The 24,639-nt window shown below is 46.1% G+C and overlaps 2 protein-coding genes across 3 annotated transcripts in view; one reads left to right on the top strand and one right to left on the bottom strand.

The window, feature by feature from the left end:
* Positions 1–413: 413 nt before the first annotated feature.
* LOC125007077 (E3 ubiquitin-protein ligase RNF123) overlaps positions 414–24,639 on the bottom strand; it is a 46,040-nt gene continuing 21,814 nt past the window's right edge. Inside the window, exons 29-39 of one of the 2 annotated variants that reach the window (XM_047583649.1) lie at positions 24,542–24,626; positions 23,208–23,234; positions 22,317–22,456; positions 22,039–22,095; positions 21,828–21,959; positions 21,476–21,551; positions 20,544–20,628; positions 7,900–8,117; positions 5,069–5,163; positions 2,864–2,949; positions 414–558 (exon numbers count right to left, since the gene is read on the bottom strand). In XM_047583649.1, coding sequence (XP_047439605.1) covers positions 465–558; positions 2,864–2,949; positions 5,069–5,163; positions 7,900–8,117; positions 20,544–20,628; positions 21,476–21,551; positions 21,828–21,959; positions 22,039–22,095; positions 22,317–22,456; positions 23,208–23,234; positions 24,542–24,626 — 1,095 coding nt within the window. In that variant the 3' untranslated portion in view covers positions 414–464. The remainder of the gene's footprint in view (positions 559–2,863; positions 2,950–5,068; positions 5,164–7,899; positions 8,118–20,543; positions 20,629–21,475; positions 21,552–21,827; positions 21,960–22,038; positions 22,096–22,316; positions 22,457–23,207; positions 23,235–24,541; positions 24,627–24,639) is intronic. The other variant, XM_047583650.1, reaches the window with a different exon arrangement.
* amigo3 (adhesion molecule with Ig-like domain 3) lies at positions 13,880–17,322 on the top strand. The gene has a single exon (XM_047583651.1). The coding sequence runs from the start codon at positions 14,524–14,526 to the stop codon at positions 16,048–16,050; it is 1,527 nt and encodes a 508-aa protein (XP_047439607.1). The 5' UTR covers positions 13,880–14,523; the 3' UTR covers positions 16,051–17,322.

The raw sequence follows: 24,639 nt of genomic DNA, 5'->3' as shown, positions 1-24,639 counted from the left end.
GTGTTACAGTGTGTGTGTGTGTTAATGTGTGTGTGTGTTCCTGTGTGTGTGTGTTACGGTGTGTGTGTTAATGTGTGTGTGTGTTAATGTGTGTGTGTGTTACAGTGTGTGTGTGTGTTAATAATGTGTGTGTGTTCCTGTGTGTGTGTTACGGTGTGTGTGTTCCTGTGTGTGTGTGTTCCTTTGTTAATAGTGTGTGTGTGTGTGTGTGTGTGTGTGTGTGTGTGTGTTCCTGTGTGTGTGTGTGTGTGTGTGTGTGTGTGTTACAGTGTGTGTGTGTGTTACAGTGTGTGTGTGTGTGTGTTAATAGTGTGTGTGTGTTACAGTGTGTGTGTGTGTTACAGTGTGTGTGTGTGTGTGTGTGTGTGTGTGTGTTACAGTGTGTGTGTGTGTTACAGTGTGTGTGTGTTACAGTGTGTGTGTGTGTGTGTTAATAGTGTGTGTGTGTTAATAGTGTGTGTGTGTTAGCAGGGTTTGCTGTAGTCCTCCACTCCGGTGATTGTGGCTTTGCAGAAGAAACAGTCCTTGTTGTTCATCAGGTGCTGGTTGATACAGGCTCTGCAGAGACACAGGAGACACAGTCATCTACACACCTGCACTAGTGCACCTACTGCACCTACTGCACCTACTGATCTGACCTACTGCACCTACTGTACCTACTGATCTGACCTACTGCACCTACTGTACCTACTGATCTGACCTACTGCCCCTACTGTACCTACTGTACCTACTGTACCTACTGATCTGACCTACTGTACCTACTGCACCTACTGATCTGACCTACTTTACCTACTGTACCCAATGATCTGACCTACTGATCTGACCTACTGCACCTAATGATCTGGCCTACTGTACCTAATGATCTGACCTACTGCACCTACTGATCTGACCTACTGATCTGACCTACTGTACCTACTGTACCTAATGATCTGACCTACTGTACCTAATGATCTGACCTACTGATCTGACCTACTGTACCTACTGTACCTAATGATCTGACCTACTGTACCTAATGATCTGACCTACTGATCTGACCTACTGCACCTAATGATCTGACCTACTCTACCTACTGTACCTAATGATCTGACCTACTGTACCTAATGATCTGACCTACTGATCTGACCTACTGCACCTAATGATCTGACCTACTGTACCTAATGATCTGACCTACTGTACCTACTGTAACTTCTGTACCTAATGCTCTGACCTACTGTACCTAATGCTCTGACCTACTGATCTGACCTACTGCACCTAATGATCTGACCTACTGCACCTAATGATCTGACCTACTATAACTTCTGTACCTAATGCTCTGACCTACTGTACCTAATGCTCTGACCTACTGATCTGACCTACTGCACCTAATGATCTGGCCTACTGTACCTAATGATCTGACCTACTGCACCTACTGATCTGACCTACTGATCTGACCTACTGTACCTACTGTACCTAATGATCTGACCTACTGTACCTAATGATCTGACCTACTGATCTGACCTACTGCACCTAATGATCTGACCTACTGTACCTACTGTAACTTCTGTACCTAATGCTCTGACCTACTGTACCTAATGCTCTGACCTACTGATCTGACCTACTGCACCTAATGATCTGACCTACTGCAACTACTGCACCTAATGATCTGACCTACTGCACCTAATGATCTGACCTACTGTACCTACTGTACTTAATGTTCTGACCTACTGTACCTAATGATCTGACCTACTGCACCTAATGTTCTGACCTACTGCACCTAATGATCTGACCTACTGCAACTACTGTACCTAATGCTCTGACCTACTGCACCTACTGTACCTAATGATGTGACCTACTGTACCTAATGATGTGACCTACTGTACCTACTGATCTGACCTACTGCACCTACTGTACCTAATGCTCTGACCTACTGTAACTTCTGTACCTAATGCACTGACCTACTGTACCTAATGCTCTGACCTACTGCACCTACTGATCTGACCTACTGTACCTACTGATCTGACCTACTGCACCTACTGTACCTAATGCTCTGACCTACTGTACCTACTGTACCTAATGCTCTGACCTACTGCACCTACTGATCTGACCTACTGCACGTAATGCTCTGACCTACTGCACCTAATGATCTGACCTACTGCACCTAATGATCTCACCTACTGCACCTAATGATCTGACCTACTGCAACTACTGCACCTAATGATCTGACCTACTGCACCTAATGATCTGACCTACTGTACCTACTGTACCTAATGATCTGACCTACTGTACCTACTGATCTGACCTACTGTACCTAATGATCTGACCTACTGCACCTACTGCACCTAATGATCTGACCTACTGCACCTAATGATCTGACCTACTGCAACTACTGCACCTAATGATCTGACCCACTGCACCTAATGATCTGACCTACTGTACCTACTGCACCTACTGATCTGACCTACTGCACCTACTGTACCTAATGTTCTGACCTACTGTACCTAATGATGTTGCCTACTGTACCTATTAAAGTGGCCTTCTTTTATTTTAATTAAGCTCATTATACGATCCAGAAGAAGATGGAGATTTACTCCCCAGGACCCTAGCCACCAAGGCTACATGGTACATAGCAATGCTAAGCTAACAGCCACCAAGGCTACATGCTACATAGCAATGCGAAGCTAACAGCCACCAAGGCTACATGCTACATAGCAATGCTAAGCTAACAGCCACCAAGGCCACATGCTACATAGCAATGCTAAGCTAACAGCCACCAAGGCTACATGTTACATAGCAATGCTAAGCTAACAGTCACCAAGGCTACATGCTACATAGCAATGCTAAGCTAACTGTGTGTTATCGTGTGTTGTTGTGTGCGTGGACCCACTTGCAGGACTTGTGGGAGCAGGGCTTGAAGATGGCGGAGATGGAGTGAGCGTAGCAGATGGGACACAGATCTTCTTCGCTGGTCGGCTACGAGACACAAACAAAAGCTTCTATTAAAATAAATAAAATAAAATAAATCGTGTGCCCCAGTGCATGATGGGATTCCTTAAATCTAAACCAGCTAACTTTAGTTTAACCTCATCCAGCAGGAGTCGGGTCCATGTGTTTGAGAACATCTCCGTACGTCTGAGCAGCTTTTCAAACAACCACATGATTTAAACACAAACACCAAACTGGGACAAACTGTCTCTGAGCGTCCTGGAATTCCTCGGTACAAACAGACTGAGGGAACGAGGAAGAGCCGCGTGGGTCCCTGGTCTGGTTCTAGTTTGGTTTGGTGACTGAAAGTGAACGAAGCATCAAGAAGAAAAGAATCTTATCTGGAAATAAAAGCTCATAACTAATACAAGAACTAGTAAATATTTAACTGATAAGAAGTTTTAGTCACATGAAGTAGAAACGTCATGAAGGGGAAGATGTTCTGGTCTGTTTTCAGATCAAACAACGTCTGTACGCACGGTTTAAACACCACAGAGCTCACATGTTCTCCAAAGGTTCTAGTGAAACAGAACCAGGTCCACTCTCCATCTGGACATTAGGATCAAACCAAAGAACCCAAAGTTCCTCCACGTTGGGTTTTTACCTCTTAAAGTGAATCTGGCTCCAAAATGCTACTGATTCACTACAGGAGGCAACGTTCACACAATTCAACCTTTGGACATTTTATTTCTCCTGGACGTCATCACATTCTACCATTGAGCTCATTATACGATCCAGAAGAAGATGGAGATTTACACATGGAACTCCCCAGGACCCCAGCCACCAAGGCTACATGCTACATAGCAATGCTAAGCTACCAGCCACCAAGGCTACATGCTACATAGCAATGCTAACCTACAAGCCATCGAGGCTACATGCTACATAGCAATGCTAAGCTACCAGCCACCAAGGCTACATGCTGGCTGATGTTCAACGTGTTTTCTCGTTCATGTAGGTTTGTCTCAGTTTGGACTCAAACCTGAACCAGGTGGTACCTGGACCCTCGGTCTGTGCAGATCCACTAGTGGCTTTGTGGAAACCAGGCTCAGACTCTTTTCCACCACATCCACAGCGTCCTCTCTCTGAAGGTTTAATAGATTGTGTACATGACACCGAGCTCCAGAGCGTCTAACGTTATTCTACTGATGTGATTTACTGGTTCTTGAATCATGACGAAGCAAAAAATAAGTGATTTATCGAGCGCTCCGGCCTCCACCCTCTCTCCCTTATCAATAATACATCCTGGTCTGTGGTGGAGGCTGCAGGAGAGGCAGCATCGGGTTTCCAGGGGAGGAAATGGTTTGTCCTGAAGGACCGAGGATCCGTCCACACAGAGACTTTCATCCTGCTCCGTCCGACTCAGTTTTCACTGATGATCTAAATGTGTCGGGTTCAGAGTGACGTGGTGACACCGAGCAGCTCTGAAGTAAAAATAACCCCAGAGGGAGACATTTAGAGAAAAGCCTCGGCCTAAAGGACGCTGCAGGACGTCAGATGGTTTTAGACCCGAGGACAGACTCAGGGGAGTCGTGTGGTTGGAGGTTTCTCCGAAGGAGGAACGTGTTAAAGCAGTTCTTATCTTTCTGGCAGGTTCTACAGCACTTGGTTAACATGTTAACATCTCTGGCCGTGTAACATCTGCCTCCGCCCCTGGTGTTCCCCAGGGCTCCATCCTTGGCCCCACCCTTTTCATGACCAATGACATAGTTCACGCTGATGTTAGCAAGGTCAGGCTCTCGTTAGCTGGTTCAGGTTCTCGTTAGCTGGTTCACGTTAGCTGGTTCACGTTAGCTGGTTCACGTTAGCTGGTTCAGGCTCTAAATGTTTTTTTATTTTTTGTAGTGTCAGATTTAAAAAAACAAAAAACAAACAAAAAAGAAAAACTTAAAACTTAAAACCTTAATAATCCACCCAAGAAAAATCTACTATGCAAGACACTTAAATTTTTGTGTTTTTATATCAGAAATGAATCAGGCTTTTGGTGTGAATGATAATGACTCTAATAATTAAAAGAGGAGGAGTAGGATGGAGGAGGAGGAGGAGGTGGAGGATGGAGGTGAAGGAGGTAGAGGAGGTGGAGGAGCTCCATCTCCAGTCATATACTCACAGCGGTGCTGGCTGCAGCCTGTTTGGACTCTTCAGTCAGAAACGCCAGCATCAGCTCCACCTTCTGCTTCTCCTCCTCACTGATGTAGTCGGTGTCTGAGGTAAAAAACACACACAGGTCTGAATGTTCAAACAGTAGCTTCATAACCAGCATCTACACGGTCGGTTAGATGTTAGAGGAGGAGGAGGAGGAGGAGGAGGAGGGTGGAGGAGGAGGAGGTTCATCCTCTGTGACACTTTATAGTGTAAATGTTATATCTGTTGTGTTTACAGACGGTCTGATGCAGATGCTTCTTATCTCCTGCAGGGAGGCGAATACACTCTCTGTGCTCATCTTTACTCTGCAAACTGATCTCACAGATCTGGTTTCAGCCCAAGAACCAAAAATAAAATGAACCGAAGACTAAAAAACACCAGTGACCTCCCATAGAACAACACACACCCTCATTTATTTATTTATTTCACCTTCAGCTTCAGATCAGGTTCAGAGATCAATACTGAAACCAGAGGAGATCCTTTTACCAAGAGACAGGAGGAGGAGGAGGAGGGGGAGGATAGAGGGGTCCACTTTCTCTTTGACTGAATGAATCTGAACGTTGAATCATCTGAATCTTCAAATATTTCATGATGTTTAATACCCAGAAAACAGGTGAGTTATGATGAAGCTACAGGAAGCAGAAGCAAAGAAAAGGATCCATTCATCCATATATAAATGAACACCAGTCACTCCCAACCCCAACCACTAACCTCCTAACCCTCCTAACCATAACCATAACCCTAACCCCAACCCCTAACCCTAACCTCCTAACCCCTAACCCCAACCTCCTAACCCCTAACCCCAACCCCTAACCCTCCTAACCCCCCAACCACTAATCCTAACTCCTAACCCTAACCCTGAACTCCCATACACTTGCCAAAACACTCCTCCTCGCTGAACACGGGGCTAGAAAACTGAGAGGAAATAAGTGTAGTTCAGTCAGAAAGAGTGTCCTCCACCTGGATGTAACGGAGCTCATAGTCCAGCGCCTCCTGGTGGATCATTAGTTCAACAAGTTCTTTAAGACCAACTGATGCAATGAGGAGCTTCTCATTTCTCCAACAACCATGTGGAAAGACACATAAGATGTTAGTCTGGTGGAGGAGATGTTAGTCTGGTGGAGGAGATGTTAGTCTGGAGGAGATGTTAGTCTGGTGGAGGAGATGTTAGTCTGGAGGAGAAGATGTTAGTCTGGAGGAGATGTTAGTCTGGAGGAGGAGGGTCAAATCATTGGCTGCATCAAGCAGAGGAAACATCTAGAAACTACTAAAACTGGGTTAAGAACTTTATTACAGGCTGGAAGGATAGTGGAGAACCATGGTCTTCTGAAAAGCTGTGTAGCCTTAAGAAAACAACTAATCAAGGAGGACAACCGGGAAAAAAGGCTCCAATCTGATAGGGAGCAGCGCAAAGACCTGAACCCCAGAGAGAAAGTTTGGGATGAGCTGGAGACTCAGACTCTGACATCATCAACACAAGATCTAAACTAAAAACACTGGATGGAAGAAACCTGGAGACACTGGAGAAGCTTCTTATTGAACCAATGGAGTCAAAGCTGGAGGAGCTCCGCCCACAGACTAGAGGTGAGGAGCTCCGCCCACAGACTAGAGGGGAGGAGCTCCGCCCACAGACTAGAGGGGGAGGAGCTCCGCCCACAGACTAGAGGGGGTTACAGCCTTTCAATGGCCAGGCTGTGTAGTTTATGTATAAAACTTCCTTTAGATATCAAGCAAGAGCTTAGTGGTTAGTCCTTCCTCCTCCTCCTCCTCCTCCTCCTCCTCCCTCTAGTTTCCAGCAGACATCACAGATCGTAATCATGGCATCTGTCCAACGAGTCAATATCAACTCCCCTGAAAGACGATCTGTCTGAGGGCGAGTAAATGGAAAGATAAATCGAAAGCCATCAGCAGAGAGGGAGAATGTTTGAAGAAGGAGAAGGTGGAGAAGGAGGAGAAGAGGGTGAAGAAGGCAAAGGTGAAGAAAAAGGAAGAGGTGGAAGAAGAGAAGGAAGAATGGAGGAGGAAGTGTGTGTGGATGGACGGGTCCATAACACGTTGTTGTTTTACTCCTGTTTGTTGAGGTCATATTTATCACATCAGTCCTGTCTGACCTCCAGATGATGCCTCACAAGGTGGCCATGGAAACTGCTTGTGTTCCCATGGCAACAAAGGAGGATGAGGACGATGAGGAGGATGCCACGGCGACCACTAAATGTCCTAGACTTCTTCTTTGTTATTTTAGCAGCGCCATCTGCCGTCATTAAAATCTAAAATCTATAAAACTAGAAGAAGCTTTAACACTACAGGGTTGTGGTTTTGGTTTATGTCAGACCTAAAATAATATGATGTGATCTGATCATTTAAAGACGAAGTTTCCTCTACTGATTCACATGGTCCCTAAAAACCTCCTAGACCCGATTGGATGAATAATTAATTTCAATTCTATTCTATTTTATTTATATAGAACCAATAACAATATTAATCATCTCAAGCCGCTTCAAAAAAACTGGCCTGAAGGAAAACCTCCTTTTAACAGGAAGAAACCTGGACCAGAACCAGAACCAGAACCAGTTCATATGCTCTTTATCCATGTGGTATTAACCAGGTAAAATGGCTCAGGGATTGGATTCCTGCTTGAACCATGTTCTCCTCTCTGAGCCTCTTAAAGTTCTCCTCCCTGCTCTCAGCACATCTCACTGCAGAACCTTCTTTAGGAGTTTTATTAGTATCTGGCCTCTAGAAGCAGCTCTTTGTTTAACAGAGTCTTCAGCCCTTTAGATCTTTTCACCCACTCACATGCATGCAGAGAGAAGTGTTTGCGCTCAGAGGAGTTTCCAGCGGTCGAAGGGATCGGAGGCGTCATGGCTGAACCCAGAGAGCTGACGGCTGGCCGGAGGGTGGAGGTGACGACAGCTGAGGAGCTGGAGGAGTCTCCTCCCTCCCCCAGGAGGTGCTGGATGGAGTGGAGCTGGAAGCAGGGGTCGGAGAGCAGGACGGCAGCAGCTCGAGAAATCCTGGAGAGAATCAACGAGAACATCAGCTGAGTTCATTTACACGACTTCTATGACAACTGGACAGAAAACTTTCAGACTTTAATACACTTCTACACAAAAATGACTCAAAACAGCCTGAAAGTCAAGAACACAACAGAAGACAAAGATTAGATGAAAATGACACACATCACATCACACATGATTGAACCAGAGTCCAGGAGTGTTTCCATCCATGTGATGAGACTTAGTTCCTGGTTCAGTTTCTATAAATCAGGGATTTGTCTCATGTTTGTGTTGAAGTGTGTGATGACAACAGATCAGAGGAGCTTTGTGAGGAGCTCAGAAAAAGAGTTGTTGTTGCTCATCAGGCTGGAAAAGGTTCCACAACCATCTGTAAAGAGTCTGGAAGCCACAAATAATCCACAGAGAGTCAGACAGATTGAAGACGACTGTTCCCCTCCACAGGAGTGGTCCACCAACAAACATCACTCCATCATAGTGGGAGAGGAACCAGAGGAACCCAGGGGAACTTCTAAGCAGCTAAAGGCCTCTCTCACATTGGCTGATGTTCATGTTGATGAATCCACTCAACAACCAAAGACACTGCTCTCTGTCCACAAAGAACATCTGGGACAATGTTTAGTGGACAGATGAGACCAGAGTAGAATAGTTTGGTTTAAATGTTTGGAGATGAACCAACACTGCATTCCAGCATCAGAACCTCATCCCTCCATGAAACATGGGGGTGCTAATGTCCTGGTTTGGGCCTGTTCTGCTGCATCTGCTCATCATTGATGGACCAATGAACTGTGAATTCTACCAGTGAACTCTGAAAGAAAATGTCAGGACATGAGTCCATGAGCTGAATGTGAAGAGAAACTGGGTCATGGAGGAAGACAAGGAGCCCAAGAACACCAGTGGTTCTCCAGAAGAACCAGATGAATGTTTAGGAACAAGTCAAAGTCCTGACCTTCATCCAGTAGAAATGTTGGAGCATCAGCTGATGAGAGGAAACCACCAACATCTCACAACTCAGCTGGTTGGAACACAAGGACTCAACAACATGATCAACACTGGACCCGTTTAGTCTAATGCTTCTTTTCCATGTGTCTGGTTGCGTTCTCTTTGTCCACTGTTTGGATGATGAGTCAGATGATTGAATCCTTTACTCTGTGCTCAGAGAATTAAAACAATAACGAACAAACTTAAAATCAGTCTGATGCATCTACTCAGCTCGGCTTTATTTACAATGAACTGTTAGAAGTCGAGATGGGATGAGAATCTTACTCAACGTAAAACTCCTAAATATCTGATCTGGAGTTCAGCCTCTGAATCCTGCTCCTGGTTCTGGTCCTGGTATTAATGTGATCTGGTTAAACATGGAGCTTGATTCAGTCACAGGAAACTAGGACTGGAAGTCGCCACTGGTCTCCTAATTTGGTTTGATTTAATATCTGTTAATTTGGAAATAATTAGGTTTTTGGTTTCCTTTGAAGTAAATTTTCCGTCCTCGTTGGTTCCAGAGGCTTGTGGCGTCTCCTCCATCTTCCCCCTCTAGTTTCTCGTCTTTCACGAGTCTTTGGAGGTTCTGTCGGGATCTGGATCCAAGATTTTTTCACCAGAGGATGAAGGAGACGGAGGAGATTTAAGAGATTTAATAAATCATTGACCGAGTGTAACTGAAAATTAGATGTTATTAAACTCAGCCCCTTTGAACTAGATGCCAGTGAACAAATGAATGAAGGACTGAGTGGACCGAAGGCCCAGAGAGGCTCATTAATCAGGTGATGTGAGGAAACACTGATTCATTTATTTGTTTAATAGAAAAATAACTTTCAGTCAGGTGAGTGATTTCAGACAGAAATAAACTGACACTGAAAGAATGACACACAAAAAAAACAAAAATAAGGAGTTAGATTCGTCTAAAAACCACAACGTCCTCCTCTGGTGTTAAATGTCTTAGAGCTGGATCTCTTCATTTCTTCTAGTATCGACTCAGTCATCTACATACATTCAGACAATATCCCATTAAAATAAGAGGTGCCCCAACACTGAGCCTTGGGGGACCTCACATCAGTGATTACACCTGTTCATCAGCAGAGACACAGAGGTCCTGTTTCTGTCCACAAACATTTAGCGGCAGCTGAAAGAAGCAGCAACGCATCACAAACCTGCAGGTAGATTTTAACCCAAACACTTTGCAAACGTTTCCTAAAGCTACACAACACGAAATCGCTAACGTGGAGGAGGAAAAGAAATACAGAGAGGGTTAAAACTCCAATCAGCAACTCCAGGTTAGATTCTAAAAGCAATCAGGGATCCTTGAAAACACCTCTGAACTGATGATGTGTTCTTTCTAACGAAACCCCTTCCCTCTCTGCAGGCGCCACTCCATCCATCCTCAGCATCAATCTTTTATCACCAGGCTTTCCTCTCGTCTACGAACCAATCTATTCTCTCTCTGCTTTACTTTCACCACGGCTCTAAAAGGAATCCCTCAGTTCAGCATCCAGGAAACACATTTATTCAAATAACAGATCATGGATTTAAATAGGCAGCTTCATTTAGAGGCTTGTGGTTATGAGCAGAGTAATTAATAAACATTAATTATGACCATTTCAGGTCATAAATGAATACACAAAGCTCAAAGACACTTCAGCTCCCAGTCTGAGGAGACAGACTTTTATCACAAATTCAGTCAAATTCAGATTATCTGATTTTGACCCAGATTACATTCCTACGCTTGACACAGGAGCACATATGGTTAAATAATATGGTCCATACGATTATTAACTATCAGAATATAAATGATTAATCTCTTAATAATTACAGGGCCCACTCTGACAACAGGCATCAATACCCAATGAGATACTTTGTCTGTGAATTTACATCCAACACCAGCAGCTCAGGTCGTGTAGATCATGGCCAATGACTTCCTCCACAGTACACAATAAAATAACTCATGGCTAGCTTTAAGAAACTGCCAATGTTTGGCTTAAATATCTCAATAATACCTGACGCAGACACAGACATGGATTTTGATTCGCTGACAGAATTCAGCCACTACAACTCTTTCAAGTTGAAATCCACCTGGACGGCTTTTAATGTCGACCTTCAGTCCAGGGGATAAAATCTGAGCTAACATGGTCTGTGGGACGAATTATTGCTGCTTTCACTTGTAGGAAGGTTTTCAGCATAGTTAAATATTCAGGTGTGGTTGTTGGTAGCAGGCTGACCTCTGAACGGAAATTTATAAGAATAAAATATATAAGAAGAACATAGCCTTTAGAAGAAATGCAGAAAAACTGTAAATAATGAGACTGATGCATTAAAGCCACCAGATCAACGGGACCAAAGCTGATCTCTGATGAAAGCAGAGCGTGTACAGCAAACACCATCCATGGAAAATCACGACAGGAAAAGCACTTAAACAGCATTAAACAGCAAAGAACTGGACATAAATGCTCCTCCATAATCTTCTGTAGTCCGTCTCAAATTAAATGTCGTCTTTTCTGCGTTTACGTCAGCAGTTTAATGGCATTTATGGGTGAACGTCCCGGTTTATGAGCTGTAAATGGACAAACGTCGTTATAAATGTGGCTGATGTCACCTCCCACCCACCATCGCTCTCAGCTCCACAACACAAAAAAGGCAAACAAACAGCCATGTAGCTCCGGATGATCGGCTGTCAACACGGAGAAACTATCTGCTGGTCTCCATGGTTACAGCTGTGATCAACGTCTCGAACACGAGGCACGAGACGTCCATGAGACGTCCCCTCAAGTCACTTCTCTAAAGGGCTGAAGGCAGCAACAGAGACAAAAGACTCAATGTTTGAATCCACCTGACAGATTCCAGCAACGATTCTTCTACTCACACAAAGTCACGGAAAAACAGGACATGACAAACAGATGACTAGTGGCAGAGGGACGTGATGCTTCGGTCAGATTCTACGATTCAGTCTGTGGATGTGACTCCGTTCTATGGATCAATGAAATGATGCCTCATACGTAGCAACGGGCTCAACCACAGCTCCTCACTAGCATCACACCTCCTCACTAACATCACACCTCCTCACTAGGACCTGGAGGAGGATCTGGACCTGGAGGAGGACCTGGAGGAGGATCTGGAGCAGGATTTGGAGGAGGATCTGGATCTGGAGGAGGATCTGGAGGAGGACCTGGAGGAGGACTTGGACCTGGAGGAGGACCTGGAGAAGGATTTGCAGGAGGACCTGGAGGAGGACCCGGAGGAAGACTTGGACCAGGAGGAGGACCTGGAGGAGGACCTGGAGGAGGACCCGGAGGAGGACCTGGAGGAGGACCTGGAGGAGGACCTGGAGAAGGATTTGGAGGAGGACCTGGAGGAGGACCTGGAGGAGGACCTGGAGGAGGACCTGGAGGAGGACAGGCCCTGGTCTGTCTGCTCCCTTTCCTTTGGGTTTACTTTAGAGCTAAAGCGGCGGATGCGGCCTCATACGTCACCTCGTCCTTCACAGGAGGAACCAGAGACCCCAACATGGAAACACGGTGACATTTCCTGTAAAACCTCCTCTGACCTTTTCACTACAGCAGCTCTGACACTTCACACTGAGAGCTCAGAGAATCGGCCGGACGCAGACAAAAAGAAGATGTGGTGGCGATAAGAACGACTGTGAAGAGGATCAGCGTGAGTCACAGCGTTCGGCTGGAAAATGTCAGCGACTGTGTTCCCGTCACCACAGGTCCATTGTGTTCTGTCTTTAATTATTAGCCAACAAAAGGCCAAAGCGTTTAGACTGACGAGGAGATTCATACAAGAGCACATGAAATGACTGGACATGAAGGCGCAGTCAGGAATAAACAACCACAGGGGGGTCCAAGTCATTTAGTTCAGGGGCCACATTCACTCTAATCTGATGTAAAGGGGCCGGACCAGGAACACAACAAAATAATAGCCTGAAAGTAACAACAACTCCAGATGTTTCCAGAATATTATGAACATGTTCACATTTAATGACGTGAAATATTAAAAAATATAATGAACAACACCAGAACATTAATGAATGAATTAGATCGTCATCTGGACCACGCTCAGTCTGGACTCATCAGACCACATGACCTCCTTCCATGTCTGCAGAGTCCAGTCTTTGTGCTCCCTAGCAGATTCAAGCCTTTTTCCAGGTTAGCCTCACTGATTAGTGAGCCTTTTCTTAAGGCTCTTTAAAACCATAAAACCTCTTTAAACCCTCCTTAAAATGGAGGAAAGTTAGAGGAAGTTAGACAGTTACAGGAAACTCCCTCTCGCTCCATCCTGTTCAAGTGACTAGCTTAACGTGCTAAATCACATTAACATCTTCTGATGAGTCGTTCCTCCATTACGCTATCCTAGCTTAGCATGTGCTAGCTTGATAAGATAGCACTTGCCAGGATAGACAATCTAGGTAATCTGATTTACTGCAGAAGAAGAAGAAATGAGGAGACAGAAAGAGAGAGAGAGAGAGAGAGAGAGAGAGAGAACCTCATGTGGTAAAATGATATATATGAGAGAGAGAGAGAGAGAGAGAGGAGACGGGGGGGGGGGGGGCAGAGGGAGAGAGATAGAGAGAGGAGAGAGAGAGAGGGAGAGAGAGAGGGAGAGAGAGGGAGAAGGGAGCAAGGGGAGAGACAGAGAGAGGAGAGAGAGAGATAGAGAGAGAGAGAGGAGACGGGGGGCAGATGGAGAGAGGGGAGGGGGGAGAGATAGAGGGAGAGAGAGATAGAGAGAGAGAGATAGAGAGAGGGAGGGGAGAGCGACACAGACTCAGAGTGAGAGGGAGGAGGAGGAGAAGGAGGAGGAGGAGGAGGAGCTGTGAATCAGCTGAGAGCCGTAAACAGACGAAGGATTCAGATCAAACATCCTGAGATCTGGACCAGTCGACTTCTCCTCCTCCTCTGTCTCTGAGCGTCCGAGGACGAGGACGAGGACGAGAGGAAGATGAAAGGGCGATGAGACAGAGAGACATTCCCTCCCACTGCTCAGAACAAAACGACACGAGACAAAAGAGACGGAGCTCCTAATCCCCCAGAGAGGACGCAGGACAGAGGACACGTCCTGGACGTTCTCCTCATATCAGGACATCATAACCAGCAGAGGACACAGTAAGAGACGGGTCTGAACTCTTTTACATTTGGAGAAGATGAACTGAGCAGAGGACTTGGACCTGGACCTGGACTTATCTTAGTCTCGTCTCCAGACCCTTGGACCCGGTTTTAGTCTCGTCTCCAGACCCAGTGAAAAATAGAAACTCATTTCCCCTGAGAGACGTCAATGAGTCCAGAGACGGGATAACATGAGTCGTAGAGGGGGGGTGGTGTCGGCTGCTCTGGGGTCAGTTCACCACATCACCATGAGATGAATCCCAAAGAAAACCTGGATCTAAAGGGGGACGTCACAGAGACGCAAGAAGATGGTTTGGACTGGCGTCATGATCTCTGGTTCTCTGATTGTGCTGCTGGTCTTTATAAACCAGGTCCAGGCCGGGTCTCGGGGCGCGTTTGGGTGCCTTTATGCCTCGGATATCCTGAGCTGCACCGGTCTGGGTATGGACCAGGTCCCCGGGGACATGCCGGTCTCTACCGTCACGCTGGATCTCAGCCACAACCGCATCGTGGACTTGGACGCCGGCAGCTTCGAAGGACTTCCGCGGCTGGAGACACTCCGGTTGGCCCACAACCAGCTGAGTGACATCCCCCCCGGGGCATTCTCCAACTCCTCTGGGACTCTGCTCCGACACCTGGACCTGTCATCCAACCGTCTTCGCGTCCTGGAGCAGGACTACTTCCAGGACCTGCAGGGACTGGAGGAGCTGCTTCTGTTCAACAACCGGATCGTCCGGGTGGAGAGCCAAGCCCTGGCCGGACTGAGAAACCTCCACAAGGCCTACCTCAGCCACAACCGCCTCACCGACTTCCCCTTCTTCTCCATCCAGAAGCACAGCCACCCCCACCTGTCCCTCCTGGACCTGTCCTCCAACCGCCTCCCCAAACTGCCCCTGGAGGACATATCAAACCTGCCCCTCTCCGTCCAGGAGGGTCTCTACCTCCACAACAACTCCCTGGTCTGCGAGTGCTCCATGTATGACCTGTTCCGGGTCTGGGACCAGAAAGGCTACGATTCGGTCCGGTTCTTCCGACAGGAGCACGTGTGTCTGGTGTTTGGGATCCAGAGAGGCACCGTGAGGTTCTTCCAACATGGACGCTACTTTGAGAAGTGTAACACAACACTGAACCAGCCAATGAGGGAGCAGGAGAGCAGCGTTGCTGTGACGGCAGGAAATCCGTTGCTGTTGCACTGCGTCACCTCGTTGTCTGGCCACGGCGTCACCTTCCTTTGGTTCGCACCCAACTCGGAGTACGTGGTCCCGCCGGGGAACAACAGCTCCCTCAAGATGTTCGGCAATGGCAGCTTGGAGATTGTGGCGGCACGAGAGCGGGATTCTGGGATCTACTGGTGCATGGCGTTGGACCAGCGGCGGCGGCGCAACGAAACCTGGGAGGTCAACGTGACCGTGGTGCTGCAGCATGATGCCGAAGCCCACGAGCCCTTCAACACTGGGTTCACCACCCTCCTGGGCTGCGTAGTGAGCCTGGTGCTAGTCCTCATGTACCTCTACCTGACGCCATGCCGCTGCCCTCCCTGCCCTAAGACCCCGCCCCCCGCCACGCCCACCCCCAGCATAGGGAATGAGGGCACCGCCGGAGCCTCCATCCTCACCCCGACCCCTCCGGCGACCACCGAGGCCCCAGGCCGTAAGGTCAGTACCAACAAGCATGTCGTGTTTCTGGAGCCAATCAGAGAGCAACAGAACGGCAGGTTGAGGGCGGAGCCTGGACACCTGGGACCAGGTTTACTCCTGAGCCCAGAGCTGAAAGGGCACAGGGCCGGCGAAATGGACTCCATCGTCTTCTCCGATACGCCCATTATGATGCCATAGCAACAGGACTTACACCTTCCTCATCCCTCACCTTCCTCACCCCTCCCCTTCCTTCCCCAGCACCAGACCTGAGCACAACAACCACCCCCACAGCTTCCAGGCTTTACACGATCCTTTACTTCTGTTGTCACCAAACATCCAAGTGCAATTCTCAGAGATTGAACACTGTTTCACCATATCTGCCCCACGACCGTGAACCACCACACTGTGACGGGGTAGGGTTGGGAGGACGGGGGGGAGGACAGGACCAAACCCACCAAATATAGCAGCGGAAAGGACGAGGATGAGCATGAACCTGAAGCCTAGCAGCACTGTCCCTTTAAGGCCTGTACTGTTCCTTTAAGGCCTGTACTGTCCCTTTAAGGCGTATACTGTCCCTTTAAGGCCTGTACTGTCCCTTTAAGGCGTATACTGTCAGTTTAAGGCCTGTACTGACCCTTTAAGGCCTGTACTGTCCCTTTAAGGCGTATACTGTCAGTTTAAGGCCTGTACTGACCCTTTAAGGCCTGTACTGTCCCTTTAAGGCGTATACTGTCAGTTTAAGGCCTGTACTGACCCTTTAAGGCCTGTACTGTCCCTTTAACGCCTGTACTGTCCCTTTAAGGCCTGTCCCTTTGATAACCACTCCAGATTGCCTTTATTCTCTAACTGATTCCGTGATTATGTAGCTTTGTAGTGTTTTTCTTTGAATGTGTCGGACCAGTCAGCGTAGCGCTGTCACTGTGTTTTAGAGGAGAAGAGCTTTTAGTGAGTAAAAATAGAATCTTGAGCAGATACAAAGGAATAAATAAATGAAAAGTCCTAAAACTTTTATCAGCGTGTATTTGCTCTTCCACTTCATGTCTGACTGCGACAAAGAGACATAAATGTTTGACCAAGAGATGGGACAATCAGGACAGGTGTGTTTGTCTTCACTGTGTCCACTGCATACCCCATCTGTCTCCTGTCCTCTGTGTCTCAATAAACCTTATGAATGGACTGTCAGCTCTATGCGCCTCATTATTCTTATTCTTGGTTTAGAATCAGGGTTCAGGTTAACACCTCTAATGCATGTTTGATTTATGCACCTACACAGCCCGATCCAATGGCCTTCATCACCTTCATCATCATCATCACCACATCGAGCTGAACAACGTCAAGACACGTACGATGTACGTTTAATATGTTTACACTGTCAGAGCAGATGACACACAGGGTATCATAGACTAAATAAATATGGAACTGCTCCTTTAATGTGAAGCCAAAGTGAGTAGAGCGCCCCCTGGTGACTGGAGGCTGCAGTATAGGTCATAAGCTCCACCCCCTCAATGTTAGTGGGCGGGACTTGGGCCAAACTAAAACACTAAAATGCAGGTCAAATAAATTTCCATCAAGGATGGTTTCAGTTATTTTAGGTAGTAAATATAATGTTGATGAAAGTTCCGGTGTCATTTGTTATTTGATGCTATGGAAACAGAAAGTGACATAATGGTGAACACCAGTTGCCATGCCAACCGCTCCATAAAGAGGTCCTGTGGGGCCGTGAGTTGTACAAATTATTTTGAGTTCAGTGTATAATCCAACATTTCCTTGTAGCTGGTGGAGGTAGAGCAGAGGGTAGGATGAATTAAAGAGAAAACCAGTGAGTCTGGAGGAAGTGTAGACGTGGCGTCCAAATTTATATATGGTCTATGGTGGAGATGTGGCGTCCATCATGTGGTTCTGAAATGTATTCTGGGATACATGGCTGTCCACGCCTCAGTAAAAAGGGCCAGAAGACATCCCTGTGTTTGGACTGAACATGGTCAAAATGACAGAAACATTCAGTCGAGAAATAAAAAACTCCAAATGTTACATTAACATTTGTCCTGATCCAGGTGTGAACTCCGATCTGGTCTCTAGAGTCCAGGTGTGAACTCTGATCTGGTCTCTAGAGTCCAGGTGTGAACTCTGATCTGGTCTCTAGAGTCCAGGGGTGAACTCTGGTCTGGTCTCTAGAGTCCAGGTGTGAACTCTGATCTGGTCTCTAGAGTCCAGGTGTGAACTCTGATCTGGTCTCTAGAGTCTGGCCTTGGAGCTGACAACCAAACTAAATTAGAACTTAACATGTGAGAGTCTTTCCATCTTGTTCCTAAACCTGGATCAACAACTAAGACAACTAAGTCTCCTTCCATGTGGTTCTGGTTCTGGTCCAGTGGTAGGTAGAGATCCATCAGAAACGGCAGCTGATACAATATTCTACTGACCACATGGTGGCACTGCAGCTTAGAGGTCAGATCCATTAGGACTCAAACATGTCCCATCATGAGGCTCAGAGTAAAGAAGAAGAACCTATGAGATCATCCACCGATGGGATGAGATCATGAGATCAGTTCTAAAAGAAGCTTTGATTAATAAACTTCCTCAGGCCTCTACCATGACAGCAGACCACAGCTTGAACCACCACACACACCAAAACAACAAATTAAACAGCTGAGTTTGTTTACCAATTTACCAGCCTCCTCCTCCTCAACATTAGTCTGGTTCATTCAGGTCCACGTTGAATTTCACACCCCCATCAATCCTGGACGTTTCTTCAAAATCCTTCAGCTTTGACTCCATTGATTTAATAAGAAGCTCCTCCCCTCTAGTCTGTGGTAGTCCAGCTCATCCCAAACATTCTCTCTGGGTTCAGGTCTTTGTGCTGCTCCCTAGCAGATTGGAGCCTTTTTTCCCCAGTTGTCCTCCCTGATCAGTGGTTTTCTGTTCAGTCCCTTGAGTTCCCTTCACATTGTCCATGGTGTGAAATGTTCTTCCTTCCACTATTAAACACAGCCCTGAGTTCTACTTCTGCTTTTCTTCCAAACGTTTCTCCATCAATCAGGATTTATTTCTTCCTGGTAGAACATGGTTCTCCACTATCCTTCCAGTCTGGAATAAAGGTCTTAAGCCATTTTATTGTAGTTTCTAGGTGTTTCCTCTGCTTAATGCAGCCACTGATTTGACCCTTTTCCACCAGACTAACATCTTCTGTGTCTTTCCACATGGTTGTTGAAGAAATGAGAAGCTCCTCATTGCATCAGTTGGTCTTAAAGAACTTGTTGAACTAATGATCCACCAGGAGGCGCTGGACTATGAGCTCAGTTACATCCAGGTAGAGATCTATTTTTTGTCCAGGTCATAACATTTAACTTCATCAGCTGTGATGCATCAACAGATCAGTCTCAGATTAACTCTCTCCTCCTCCCTCAGCTCTATGCACCCATCTTCTTCACCTCCCCACACTCCTCCATCTGACTCCATCCATCGTTTCCACGACAACGAGGGACACGGAGGAGACAGACGCCATGACAGCTCCTCCCTGTGGACGTGGTGCATGCTGGGAAGTGTATGCCAACATTTAGTAGTCCTGCATCTAAACCACATGTTTAGTCTGAATCTTAGCGTTTCACTTCACAGAATAAACTAATAAAAATGAGTTTTAAATCTTCAAACTTCACCAAACATGTGAATAAAACGGGTTCATGTCCAACACTCATCCTAGTTATTGGTTCTTTAAGATTCTTATTTACCTGAGCAAAAGGGCTGAGAGACTTTAAACCACCACTACCTCCTCTAGTTTCATGCTTGTGTGTCGTCAGACTTTTTAAGTCAGATGGTTTTATGATTCCTGATTTAGACCAGGCTCAGTAAATGTTTGGTTTAATTCGTCTCATATTCTACAGGGACAGTTTTATTCATGTTAGTGAGGTTTTAAACAGGCAGATTCAGGGACGGCTTTAATCCACCTGCCACCAGAAAACACGAGTGTAACATAGAACACACTGTAGCATCTGGTAGCATCTTTTCATACCTTTATTTATTTATTGTGTTGCATATCCAGAATTATAGTTAGTTGTAAACCAGATTTATCACAATCAGACACCCTGGTTTTTATTCTGTGTTATCATTATTAGTTGTTTATATTAATTTGTCATCTTCATCCTGTGTCTTTGTTCCATATGATAGATTCTATGTTTATATTTTAAGAGAGAGCTTCAAGAATCTCATGGTTTCATGTGGAGGAGAATCCTGAAGCTGAAAGCAGCAATAAAATCACAGCAGAGAGAAAACAACGTCCCCAGAGCGGCTAAGCTAATTAGCATCGGCCTCTATCTAATCTGAGGGCGCTACATGTCTCTGAGCCCGAGGTAATGGACAATCATTAGCACCATCGATTCTCTACAGCGGGGGCGGCGGGGGGGGTTAATAGTCCTGATGGACACATGAGAGATGTGATAATGGACACATGAGACATAATAATGGACACATGAGACAAGGCTGTTTAAAGAGGAGATGAAAGGATGAAGAGAGTGGAAGACATCATCAAATAACACTGTTAACGATTAGCTCCGCCAGCTAATGATAGCCTGAACCAGCTAACCTGGTTCTAGTGGACCAGGTCTGGTTCTAGTGGACCAGGTCTGGTTCTAGTGGACCAGGTCTGGTTCTGGTAGATCAGGTCTGATTCTAGTGGACCAGGCTTTCAGACTCACCCCTGTCGGTCTCCATCCACCAGGATCCGGACCAGGATCCCGGTCACCGCCACCAGGATGGGGTAGTGGTCCACACTCTCCAGACCTGAACAAGACACCGAGGGTTAAACCAGCATCTAGAGCTTCAAGGCCACTTCATTAGGTACACAACTGAGCTGAGGTCGACACAGTACAGCTTCACTAGTGTACCTAATGAAGTGGCAGCACGATTACAGCCTACATGATGATAATGAATATTAATATTAGGGAAAACCTCTCTGTTTTTATTGCACTATTTTTAAACTAAAAAATCATATTCAATTCTATTTTTCACTGCAAAACAAAACTTTAAATCAGAATAAATGCTTAATACTGAAAAACGTATACAGATGGTTGTCTGGGTTACCATTGGACACAGAGTGGGATCTGGTGAAGCAGCGTTAGCGTTAGCCTCCATATGTTCCTCCTTCTTTGGTTTGTGATGTTTACGAAGGTTAGTTTTACATGAGTTGTGCTGCTGTGGCTCAGACACAACTCTGCTGCCGTCTTTCATTACAACTAGTTCTTGTTTCATGTCACTTACAAACCTAACACTAACCCTCCCCTAATGAACCTAACCATTAACCACTAACCCCTAATGAATCTAACCCCGAATGAACCTAACCACTAACGAACCTAACCATTAACCACTAACGAACCTAACCTTCACCCTCCACTAACAAACTTAACCACTAACCCCTAACGAACTAAACCACTAACGAACCTAGCCCTCTCCTAACGAACCTAACACTGAGCCTACCCCTCAATCCAAAACAAGTCCATGATGACCTGCTCTCATCAGTAGCTTAATGAAGCCTGGACTTGGTGTCTCCCCCTGGTGGTGGGCTGACTTCGGCTGAGAACAGCACAGACACATTTTAAATGTAAATGAATGAGTGAAAGGATGATGGTACCTGGAAGTCTGAGGTTGACGACTCGGTCAAACAGGTTCTTCTCTGCAGTCACTCGGTTCAAGACCTGGTTCAGGAGCTGCACAACAAAAAACACATTAGGATGAGTCCTGGACCCGGATCTGGATCTGGATCTGGATCTGGATCTGGATCTGGATCTGGATCTGGACCAGGACCAGGACCAGAACCCAGTGATGAAGTGATGTAATGCTGAATGAATGTAGTGATGAAGGAATGAGTGAATGTAGTGATGAAGGAATGAGTGGATGTAGTGATGAAGTGATGAATGGATGTAGTGATGAACGGACATAGTGATGAAGTGATGAAGTGATGACGTGGTGAATGGATGAATCACCTGAGCGAGGCGTCGGAGCAGCAGCTCTGCAGAGGGGCGGGTCCAGTCCAGGAAGATCTCCGGCACCAGAGTGACGGTCATCTCCAGAACCCTGAGCAGGCTGACGGACAGGTCGAAGCAGGTGGCACACACCTGGACCACACACACTTCACAATAAAAGCCTCAGCACAGCGCTCTTATTGTGAAGGAAATGAAGCGACTGAGTTCTTACCTTGAGCTGACGAGTGTCCACGAAGTTCCTCTCTGGACGTTCTGCAGCCTGCTGGATCTGAGGAGGACGGATCACAGCGGCCATCTTTAAACGAGAGGCTAACGGCTAACGGCTAATGGCTAACAGAGTTTGAGACCATGAGATTATTTTAGTTCCTGTAGTTAAACTTCCTCCTTCCTCTTATTGATGAAGGAATGAATGGACAGAAACCAGGTGTCCTGTTAGGACGTCCAGGTACAGTGAATGTCTACATGCTGATGGGGATGAACCTCTCTGACCTCTTGGATCATCCCGATGAACTCGGAGAAAGCCCAGTTGAGTTGGTTGAGGACGCTGTTGAGGAAGGAGGCAGCCATGTCTTTGTCGGAGCTCAGCAGCTCGGCCATGTGTCTCTGCAGCAGCAACGATGGACACGGCTCTGCACCAATCACAGACAGAGGACGGGTCAGGTGGTCAGGAGACATGCCTCCATTCACTTTTTATTGAGAATGTTTCCTTTAATCCTCCGTGGACCAGGAACCATATGTGGTAACGTGGTTCCTGGTTCCTCTCAGTGAGGTTTATTGTCATGTGGTTTTCATTGAGCCAATCAGAGAAGATCCAGGAAACATTGTCAGGTCTAATCAGGGTCTAATGTGGTCTACAAGGTCCCCCTCTGAACTGGTTTATTAGGAACCATGAAGAAGAACAAGTGTCCTAATGTTTCTAATGTGATGATGTTGATGATGTTCTAATGTGACAAATACATGTTTACATTAGTTAAAGGACCAGGAACCAGATATGAGACCAGGACCCAGATATGAGACCAGGGGTTCACCGTTTTGTTCTGGTTGTCATCACCTCACCAGTTAGGTGTGCGTGTTCTCATTCTTTTTCAGGAGAGAATCATGTAAAATTTTCAAAAATTGTGTTGTTTTATCACAAGCCCCAAAAACGTGAGTGGTTCGTTCCTCCTCATGCTCGCCATACGCATATTCATTTACTCTTGACCCCAGATGAAATAAGTAATGTTCTCCTTCATTTAGCTTTAGATGACTTTCTTCTTTTCAAATATCAAAACATAAAGGACAGAGGGATGGAGAAAGGAGAGGGGGAGGAGTCTCATTCTGATCACTGATTGGCTGATCAGACGATGACAGAGAAACAAAGAGGGTGAAAGAAGAACTTACTTTGGAAACTAGCAATGGACAGATCTCCTGAGAGGCATGCAGTGAGGAGGTAGAAGATGACAGTCAGTTATCATGCAGCAGAGCAGAGAGAGGAGGTACAGGACCAGGACCAGGACCAGGGCCTGGTCCTGGTCCTGGTCCTGGTCCTGGATGATATCCATGGACTCATTTATTATTATTATCTGTCAGGAATCAGCCACGATCCTTTACAGCTGTGGAAACTGTGGACGTGTTTATTCAGGAATAATGAGCCAATATTAGATCTGAAAGAAGCCTTGTTTCTAGTTTCTAGTATCCATCCATCCATTCATCCATTGTTCTTCTGGAGAACCACTGGTGTTCTTGGGCTCCTTGTCTTCCTCCATGACCCAGTTTCTCTTCACATTCAGCTCATGGACTCATGTCCTGACATTTTCTTTCAGAGTTCACTGGTAGAATTCACAGTTCATTGGTCCATCAATGATGAGCAGATGCAGCAGAACAGGCCCAAACCAGGACATTAGCGCCCCCATGTTTCATGGAGGGATGAGGTTCTGATGCTGGAATGCAGTGTTGGTTCATCTCCAAACATGACAATGCCCAAACATTTAAACCAAACTATTCTACTCTGGTCTCATCTGTCCACTAAACATTGTCCCACATGTCCTTTGTGGACAGAGAGCAATATCTTTGGTTATTGAGTGGATTCATCAACATGAACATCAGCCAATGTGAGAGAGGCCTTTAGCTGCTTAGAAGTTCCCCTGGGTTCCTCTGGTTCCTCTCCCACTATGATGGAGTGATGTTTGTTGGTGGACCACTCCTGTGGAGGGGAACAGTCGTCTTCAATCTGTCTGACTCTCTGTGGATTATTTGTGGCTTCGAGACTCTTTAGAGATGGTTGTGGAACCTTTTCCAGCCTGATGAGCAACAACAACTCTTTTTCTGAGCTCCTCACAAAGCTCCTCTGATCTGTTGTCATCACACACTTCAACACAAACATGAGACAAATCCCTGATTTATAGAAACTGAACCAGGAACTAAGTCTCATCACATGGATGGAAACACTCCTGGACTCTGGTTTAATCTGTGATGTGTGATATTGGCTCATTGTGCTGAATAAACAAATAAACTGGTCTAATATTCCTGTTTCCTGTCTGTGAAGTCATTTATTTTTTATAAATAAGTGACTCCTCGTTGCATTTGTCTCTCCTAACTCTGCTCTCTGAGATCCACTGATGATTAAAGGTGTAAAAATAAACCTCTATTTATTTCTGGAGACTGATGAAAGAAATGAATGAGCAGAGAAGCAGCATGAGTTCGCTGTGAGGGAACACAGAAGACAGAAGACGTACTCTGGAGGCTGGGCAGGTTGGCGTCTTCAGGTTTGGTTTTCAGCAGGTGAGGAAGACGAGTGTATCTGTAGCCGAAGCCACAACCCTGGAACCCAGAG

This window comes from Mugil cephalus, chromosome 4, assembly GCF_022458985.1.
Source record: "Mugil cephalus isolate CIBA_MC_2020 chromosome 4, CIBA_Mcephalus_1.1, whole genome shotgun sequence".
In the NCBI taxonomy this organism is placed as follows: domain Eukaryota; kingdom Metazoa; phylum Chordata; class Actinopteri; order Mugiliformes; family Mugilidae; genus Mugil; species Mugil cephalus.
This window is presented reverse-complemented; position numbering and strand designations above follow the sequence as displayed.

What these genes read in the sequence shown, in the direction of transcription:
- amigo3 (XM_047583651.1), top strand. Translation starts at nt 14,524, where the DNA reads ATGGTTTGGACTGGCGTCATGATCTCTGGTTCTCTGATTGTGCTGCTG.